This window comes from Notolepis coatsorum (assembly GCF_963971535.1).
Source record: "Notolepis coatsorum genome assembly, chromosome: 13".
In the NCBI taxonomy this organism is placed as follows: domain Eukaryota; kingdom Metazoa; phylum Chordata; class Actinopteri; order Aulopiformes; family Paralepididae; genus Notolepis; species Notolepis coatsorum.
This window is the reverse complement of record NC_140177.1, coordinates 5,775,223-5,784,751: the sequence shown is the minus strand read 5'-3', so window position 1 is coordinate 5,784,751 and position 9,529 is coordinate 5,775,223. Positions and strand designations below refer to the sequence as shown.

General features: G+C 40.3%; 1 protein-coding gene across 2 annotated transcripts in view; it reads left to right on the top strand.

The window, feature by feature from the left end:
- The first annotated feature begins 378 nt into the window (after positions 1 to 378).
- fam133b (family with sequence similarity 133 member B) overlaps positions 379 to 9,529 on the top strand; it is a 32,611-nt gene continuing 23,460 nt past the window's right edge. For both annotated transcript variants that reach the window (XM_084327363.1, XM_084327362.1), the window contains exons 1-2: positions 379 to 532; positions 4,065 to 4,162. In XM_084327363.1, the coding sequence (XP_084183489.1) occupies positions 509 to 532; positions 4,065 to 4,162 (122 nt within the window). In that variant the 5' untranslated portion in view covers positions 379 to 508. The remainder of the gene's footprint in view (positions 533 to 4,064; positions 4,163 to 9,529) is intronic.

Below are 9,529 nucleotides of genomic sequence, written 5' to 3'. Positions count from 1 at the left end.
AAAGTCTTTCTCTGGTCTGCATCGCCTTAACAATTGTGTGTATTGAGCTGTACTGTACTGTACTTATTCTGTACAATCTGTTAATACAATTTTCAATCAATCAATCATATACAGTACTGTTAAATGTGTGACATACAAGATATGCAAATATGGTTAGTTACATAGATGGAGACTAATGAACTAAGTACCAGTCTTCTCCTCAGACATAACATCAGTTTTTCATTGATGTGACATACTATAAAAATCTGTTTATTTTTTACAGCCTGCACCGCTGTAGCAGTTCTATGGGCGGCAGCCAGGTGGCGCTGGTGGACCTCCCCCCTGCAGATAACGAGCAGCGTCACTGAACGCGTCATCACCGCTGGAGCAGCAGCTCTCATGTAGCAGCGAGGCATGTAGACAAACACAAGTAGAGCTAATGTTAGCAGTTAGCACGCTAAGCTAACGTGATAATATTATCGTCTCTTTTGTCATGACATTTTCCCACTTGGCGAAATAATAAGACGACATGGGGAAGAGAGACAACAGAGTGGTGAGTTTTTTTTAACATGTATAGTTTTATAAAGTTAAGTTAACGTTATATATAAATGTACGGAATGCTAACAGCGCTAAGCTAACCTAGGCCTCGGCAGCAGCGTTAGCTAGCGGCTAGTTAGCAACGTTAGGCTACTTTAATAATAATAACGCATTAATCTCTCGGTGGTATTTAATATTATTGACTGGATAATATGAATATTTCCACGTTAAGACGTGTCCAAAATATGTCATGTTATTATTATAACTTAATATCCCTGGAAACCCTAATGGCGCAGGTTTATTGTTGAAGCTAACCTGAGCTAACCGCTCCGTTTATAACGTTGATATTGTGTTTATATTTGTATTTATTTATTAAAACACAGTTAAATAAAAAGTAAAAACAATACATGAGTTATAATAACCAATGTGTGTGAAGGAGAAGTTAGAAGCATAGAGAGAGGCTTATGTCGAGAACTTCCCCTGTTTTGTAAAATCAAAACATACAAAAATATACATGTTATTATAAAATACCAGAATACATTCAAAAGATATGTGTTAATAATACAAACATACAGACATGATGCATATATACTGTATACTGCGTACATAATAATAATACATAACCAAATGCATATCTATGTATCTGTTTGTAAACAACACACCAAATGGTGGCCCTGTGAGTTATAGACGTCACGTGGCTCATGGGCATTTATTAATAATAATGCTTTCTCGTACAATTATGAACGCTATTAGCCATGATCGGTGTTTGCACCAGCAACCTTACCTAGTAGCTATACTAGCCATCATGTTAACTTGCATCTTGTCTTGCACAGTCTCTGGAGCGTAACAGTAAGAAGCATTTTGTATTTAAGTATTCTGTACTTCTGTATGACAATTATTAAAGAAACTTGAACTAACTAACGTTAGAAGAACACACTTGCAAAGCATAACCAACATGTCGTTTCTGTGCAATTCCTCTCTAGGCTTCTAACACTACCATGTTGTTGACCTTTCTTTCTCCAAGCCAGGCCAACATTACTTCTTTCTCCAAGCCAGGCCAACATTACTTCTTTCTCCAAGCCAGGCTAACGTTACTTCTTTCTCCAAGCCAGGCTAATGTTACTTCTTTCTCCAAGCCCAGGCTAACGTTACTTCTTTCTCCAATCCCAGGCTAACGTTACTTCTTTCTCCAAGCCAGGCTAACGTTACTTCTTTCGCCAAGCCAGGCTAACGTTACTTCTTTCTCCAAGCCAGGCTAACATTACTTCTTTCTCCAAGCCAGGCTAACATTACTTCTTTCTCCAAGCCAGGCTAACATTACTTCTTTCTCCAAGCCAGGCTAACATTACTTCTTTCTCCAAGCCAGGCTAACGTTACTTCTTTCTCCAAGCCAGGCTAACATTACTTCTTTCTCCAATCCCAGGCTAACATTACTTCTTTCTCCAAGCCAGGCTAACATTACTTCTTTCTCCAAGCCAGGCCAACGTTACTTCTTTCTCCAAGCCAGGCTAACGTTACTTCTTTCTCCAAGCCAGACTAACGTTACTTCTTTCTCCAAGCCAGGCTAACATTACTTATTTCTCCAAGCCAGGCTAACATTACTTCTTTCTCCAAGCCAGGCTAACATTACTTCTTTCTCCAAGCCAGGCCAACGTTACTTCTTTCTCCAAGCCAGGCTAACATTACTTCTTTCTCCAAGCCAGGCTAACATTACTTCTTTCTCCAAGCCAGGCTAACATTACTTCTTTCTCCAAGCCAGGCTAACATTACTTCTTTCTCCAAGCCAGGCTAACGTTACTTCTTTCTCCAAGTCAGGCTAACATTACTTCTTTCTCCAATCCCAGGCTAACATTACTTCTTTCTCCAAGCCAGGCTAACATTACTTCTTTCTCCAAGCCCAGGCTAACATTACTTCTTTCTCCAAGCCAGGCTAACGTTACTTATTTCTCCAAGCCAGGCCAACGTTACTTCTTTCTCCAAGCCAGGCCAACGTTACTTCTTTCTCCAAGCCAGGCTAACGTTACTTCTTTCTCCAAGCCAGACTAACGTTACTTCTTTTTCCAAGCCAGGCTAACGTTACTTCTTTCTCCAAGCCAGACTAACGTTACTTCTTTCTCCAAGCCAGGCTAACATTACTTATTTCTCCAAGCCAGGCTAACATTACTTCTTTCTCCAAGCCAGGCCAACGTTACTTCTTTCTCCAAGCCAGGCTAACATTACTTCTTTCTCCAAGCCAGGCCAACGTTACTTCTTTCTCCAAGCCAGGCTAACATTACTTCTTTCTCCAAGCCAGGCTAACGTTACTTCTTTCTCCAAGCCCAGGCTAATGTTACTTCTCCAAGCCAGGCTAACATTACTTCTTTCTCCAAGCCCAGGCTAACATTACTTCTTTCTCCAAGCCAGGCTAACGTTACTTCTTTCTCCAAGCCCAGGCTAATGTTACTTCTCCAAGCCAGGCTAACGTTACTTCTTTCTCCAAGCCCAGGCTAACATTACTTCTTTCTCCAAGCCAGGCTAACGTTACTTCTTTCTCCAAGCCCAGGCTAATGTTACTTCTCCAAGCCCAGGCTAACATTACTTCTTTCTCCAAGCCCAGGCTAACGTTACTTCTTTCTCCAAGCCCAGGCTAACGTTACTTATTGCACCAAACGTGCTGAATATAGCCACCACAAGTCTCTGATAGCACATTGTATCATATAGCCTATAAATAATGTTACTTTGCGTCATTTACACTAGGTAGTAAATCTAGTATACATTTAAAAAAGAAATTACAATATATATTTTTTTAGTCACCGATTGTGTTTTGAACTAATTTAATATTGTTTATTAGGTACTATATACCTGTATGTCATGTATGTCCCTATGCCATAAATGTCATGTATGATGTCTAGGGATGGGTACCGAATTCGGTACTTTTGAGGTACCGAACCGAAACACGTCGGTACTACCGAGTATCGAATCAAGTGAGAAACCGAAAAAATTAAAAATGTTTTAATTTTTTTTTTACGTTTTTTTTTGTGTCAACGTTCACACGCACAATATATGCTTACCTAGGATTTGACTTGATTCAACAACAAAGCAGTCGGAGCAATGACAAGCCGAAAACTGTCGAAATTGTAGTTATTTGAAGTTTGGATTTTTTTTTACGAAATTACATTTCTTGAGACTAAAGTACCGAAAAAAGGTACCATTGGGTACCGGTATCGATTCACAGGTACCGGTATCGGTTCAAATGTGAAAGGTACCCATCCCTAATGATGTCATGTATGTCGTGTATGTCATAAATGTCACTATGAATTGAAAATGTGGGACCCTGGTGTAAACAAGACGAAAGTCTTTCTCTGGGTAACGTTACTTATTGCACCAAACGTGCTGAATATAGCCACCACAAGTCTCTGATAGCACATTGTATAATATAGTCTTGCATATAAATAACGTAACTTTGTGTCATTTACACTAGGTAGTAAATCTAATTTAGCGTTATGTTTTTTTTAGAAGCCTCCCTGTAGGCCCCTTTATAACGTCTGCATGTTGGTGTCGTGTTTCAGGCTTTTGTCAACCCCATGGCCGCCTCACGCTCCAGGGGACCCCCGGCGAACTCTGGGCCCTCCATCCAGGATTACCTGAGCCGACCCCGGCCAACATGGTGGGTACACGACGAGGGAGTAGACCCAGGAACAGTCTTGGATCAATGAGATTTTGCCGTGTGTATAATTAATTAAAGGATCTTTAGATCAAACAAAATTATGTAGAGTAATCATTATATATATATATTACAGTAGATTCAAATGTATTTACATCATACACCAAAAGTACAGTACAATGAAAATACTTTTGGCATTCAACCAGAGTGCAAATGTAACATTAAGGTGCAGTAGTAATATAATAATAAATAAAATTGTTATAGCGCCTCACATTAGGAATCTCAAAGCGCTTTACATACATGCCATTATAGCATACAGACAAACGCAGTACAGTGACAAACACGGTACATGGACTTTCACAATGACGACATGGTGGGGATAATGCAGAGTGAGGGAGACAAGCTTAGAGACAAGACAGAGAGAACATTTTAAAATAAATAATAATACTAAAACATAGGTGTGTACAGATGTGAAAATGTAAGTGATGCAGGGGTTGGGGCGTTAGTTTAGGTTCGTGTTAACGTTAGATAATGTACAAAATAAACGTAATTTTCGCTGCTATAGACGTCGCTCTTTTATTTTGGAACCCCCCAACCGGAAGTTAGCCTAGTTATCTGCTTTAGTGTCCGCCCGGTTCTGTGTTTGTTGGTTAGCTCCGTTAGCTAGCAGTATATCAAGACCAGCCATGGGAATACTGTTTTCTAAATTTGGGGAGGCTTTTAATCGTCAAGGTAAGAGTATTTTAAGTCATGGTATCTATAAACTTCAATCGGTTCGGATCCTTTGAATGAATGAGAATGTAAACAAACACGGCGTCACGTTGAAATCACTGACTGCGCCCGGAGAGGAGTAGTTTGGCAAAAAATAGTTCAGAGTATATTTGCTTAGAAAATGTAATTGTCGAATTCAATTATTTTTTATTTCTCCACGTGGTAAATACACAGGTCACAAAATGTTTACAGGAACGTTTTGGAGTTGTATTTGGAGTGTATTTCGTGACTGTAGGGCACTGTAGGGAACGTTAGGGTACAAGTCTGACCCACTTCCAGTGATGAAGCTAACGGAGCGGCTGTTCCCTAAGCCTAATGCATGCACAGAGACAAAAAAGGTATGTATCTTCTTGTCTAACTCCAGGGAATGTTGGAGTTTTCCTTTAAGGCGGTAGTGTGGTGTGCTCAGAAGGGCTAAGTTGGATGAGCGGGAGGGAGTGTAGTGTTGAAGAAGGTTGTAGATATAATCGGGTGCTAGGGAGTGGAGGGCTTTGTAAGTGAGGAGACGGATCTTAAAGTCAATCCTATACTTAACACTTTCTATGCCACTCACGAGTTTTCTCGGAATTATTAATATCTCGTTGAAAGCCACTCACGAGATTTCTCTGATTTTTTTTTTTTATTTTTTATTTTTTTTATAAATTAATATATTTAAAGCGATCTGAAATCATATTGCATCACGCGAGCCTACCCTACCCTAGTCTACCCGAGAGCCACCGGCGATCAGATGTGGAAAAAAGCGCCCCCTATCGTCTCCCAGATGACATAAGGGATTTTGGAATGGACTCAATCAAAATGGATGGGGGGGAAAAATCCTGTACTCCACATTTTCCAGTCCACTGATGCAGCCGGGGTTATCAGAGTTCATTCTGGAGCCTCTGAGCCCCGCGGAATCATGTGTTCTACTGTACACACGTTGGATCTATACACTTATCGATTTTTTTCGAATGGTGATCAGGAATTGGAATATACCAGTTGGATACCATCTGATGTCAGGTAAGGAATCTATGTTATCAGTGTTAGGATAATCACTCATTTTGATGAAGATATAAGCTGTTTTGTGAAAAATCGGTTTCACTGTAAAAGTCCAAGAGGAAATGAACACTGCGATTATCCGTGGGCGGCCCGAATGTGCTTGCGTGTACGTATAATATTGATCATCTAGCGTTTATTTGAAAACGATTCATAAATAGGCCGACAAATATCAACGTTCTGGAATATTCCAGTAAAAGACGATTATCATAGAATGGCCCAGAATGCACTTTTTTACCCCAAACGGGTGCTTTTCAAAATGCTCTCAAACGGAAATGAAGCGATAAAAAAATCTGCCTTGACAGCACTGACTGGAAAAGGATTCTTTGATAAGCGACGGGCAGATTAGACACATAGCCATAATTTAAAACATAGATTAGGCGATATTAACGATAACATTAAAGTGAATGGTGGCATTCAAGCGCTAACTCTGGCGCCACCTGGTGGCACTGAAAGTGTTAACGGGGAGCCAGTGAAGTGAGGAGAGGACAGGTGTGATGTGGGAGAATTTGGGGCAGCGGGTGATGATGCGGGCTGAGGTGTTCTGAACTAGTTGAAGTTTATGGAGGGATTTAGATGTTGAGCCAATGAGTAGTGCATTACAGTAATCTAGACGGGAGAAAATGAGGGCATGAACCAGCTTTTCAGTGTCTGAGGGGGACAGTAGTGGTCTGATGCGTGAAATGTTCCTGAGGTGAAAGTAGCATGTCTTGGTGATGTTGTTGTGTGGTTCGAATGTTAGTTTGGGGTCAAAAAGAACACCCATATACAATGTACAGGTGATTAACACTTTGGTCGCCAGGCTTATATTCATAATAAACCATCCCACGCCAGCTCTATTTGTCTATGGAGAAGTTCTCCTTCTTTGCAGGGCTATAACTTTTTAAATTGTATTGCTAAATTGACATTACTATGGCCCATTCAACGTCAAGTATCTATTGTTCAGGGTGTAGCAACGTTATACTTTTTCATTCACATATTCATACTAAAATACGGTCTAAAGTATAAGTGTTTTTATCGTTTTCTGCAGCATTCTCCAGAACGTGATTTATAGCCCTAAATGCATTATATTGATGATCAAATACAGTTTGATAGCGATCTGCGCGAGATAAAAAATGTCAAATGGATGTGCTTCTAGAAGTTGCTACTTATCATCTGATGTTGACCGGATGGGGGGGGGGGGGGGGGGGTCGTTTATAATTCCGTGGCCAACGTTAGATGATTCATCTAGTGTGGGTGATATGATCATTAGAGCAGTTTGTATCGAACACGTTAAAAAATTACGCTGAAACTTACCGTAGCTTCCTCGTAGCGTTGGGCTATGAGCGTGGAGCAGAAATATTCCTATTATGGGATGTTGAAACATGCGATCCATCTCCAGGTTGTATAATAGTATATACGTCCAAATCATGTTGTTTATCGAGTTATTGGTAACGGATTGCTATCCATTGTGTCTAGCTCGAGTCCTGGGACTATTAGCGAGTGATCGGACCGAATTGGAATGAGCACCAGCTTCCGTTTCCCGTTTCCGGTTTGGGCGATCCGCCGATCGGCCACCAGATGGCGCTCTTGAACCGTTGGAGAGTTGAGAGGGGATCAACAGTAGATCTCAAGTCTCCGGGGGAGAAATATGATTGCGATCACAGATTTTTGAAATATTGATCTCAATGACGTGGTACGGCGTCTTTGGCAGAATGAGCATGGCGGGGAATGACGTGGTAAGGCGTTTTTGTGGACCACGTGACCAAGTGTTAAACTGGATTTAAAATTGTATAAATGAGTACTACTGAGTAATGGTGCTAATCACATGTGTCTCTACAGAGTTGGAATATTGACGGGTATAAAGCATTGCTTTCCCCTGATTTAAGAATAGAATAGAAATACTTTATTCATCCGAGGGAAATTTGCCACTACAAATCGCTCACAGTAAACTGTAAACATTTAGGTAAACAAAAACCGATGTCAGGAATAAGACTAAGAATAAACTATGGTCCGGGATATACATAACATTCAGTAACCTTGACATGTTAATCCCAAGGTGGTTGTACTCATCTACCAGGCTATCCTCGTAAAATTACCAGAGTTGTATTTTGTGCCACAATTTCCAAATGTTAATATATAATTAATTTGAATGAATTTCTAACATTTGAAATTGCTGACCCAAGTCTTTCTTGACAACATTGAGTTATTTGAAATGGTTTCAAAATCTATTGATGAATTGCATGTTGTAATGTACCGTAATTCCTCTAATAGTAACTAGAGTTGTTCCGATACCGATACGGGTATCGGAAATGCCGCCGATACTGCCTAAAATGCTGGTATCGGTATCGGCGAGTACACGTAAATTCTAGCCTCCGATCCCATGATGTAATTTATCTCCTGCCGAGTCCTGCGGAGAGTGAGGATTATAAAATGAACATGTTTTAAAGTGTGATGCTGTGTCATTTTAACAGCAGATACACGTTCTTAAATTCCATTGTCCCCGACAGTGCGGTGTGACGGGGAGCTCGGACGGGAATCGGGATGTGTTTGGCTGGTGTTATGATAGCATTAGCTGGAAAGATAGCTAGTTGGAACAACATCCGCTTTTAACGTTACATCAAATCAGATGATCGCCTGTCCTTTCTCCAGGACCTAACACTGTCCGTGACCGTCTATCAACAATAATGCACCCACGGTGAATTGTATTTAAGTTAAGTAGCTACGGACTAGCGTTAGCTGACTATTACTAACGTTATCTTAATGGCAATGCGGGAAGACGAGCTAGGTCAGTTAGCTTAGCTTGATAACGTTACCGTGTCTAAAGTTGGTGCTATTCACATAATCCAGCAATAATGGCTGCAGACCTGCAAGCAAAGTACAGCAAGTGCCAAAGGATAAGAGTCTGAGGCGGAGTTTCAAAAGAGAAGGTTGAATATTTATTTTGCATCAAAAATCACAACGTCATGAACGTTCTATCTGCCACTAGCTTACAGACTGAATAGGGTATATCTGCAGAGCCACTGAGTAGCGAGTGCAACACCGTTTAATGTCCGTGTGGATCATTGGAGTAGGGTATATCTGCAGTGCTGCAGCACATACTCATTGATTAATGATACTAATACAAATCTATACAATCACCTGTTGTTGAATAAATACTATACGTTCTAGTTATTACTAAAAAACAGTATAACAGTATCTGTAACTGAGGGGTACAATTCCCTGACTGTATTACTAGATATGATACTTACTACCACTACCTTTGTACTTTATATTCGGCCACCCAGTACTCGGCATAAATATATTATGATGAACACTGTCACGTAGATGAAACGGATCCAACACAAATGTACGAATTAGAAATGGGTCTTTATTTCTACACAGCGATGGTGTGTAGAGCAAGCACTTAATCACTTAATTACATTTATGAATTGAAATAGTATGCACTTTTATGGCAAAGAGTATTCGTCGGTATATCAATAGAGAATGTCCAATCTCTGATGGCGCAGGCGGTAAATATACGACCTGGAATAGTTAAGGAATAACAGCAATGATACTTTAATGATTATAAGACTGGATACACTAAGG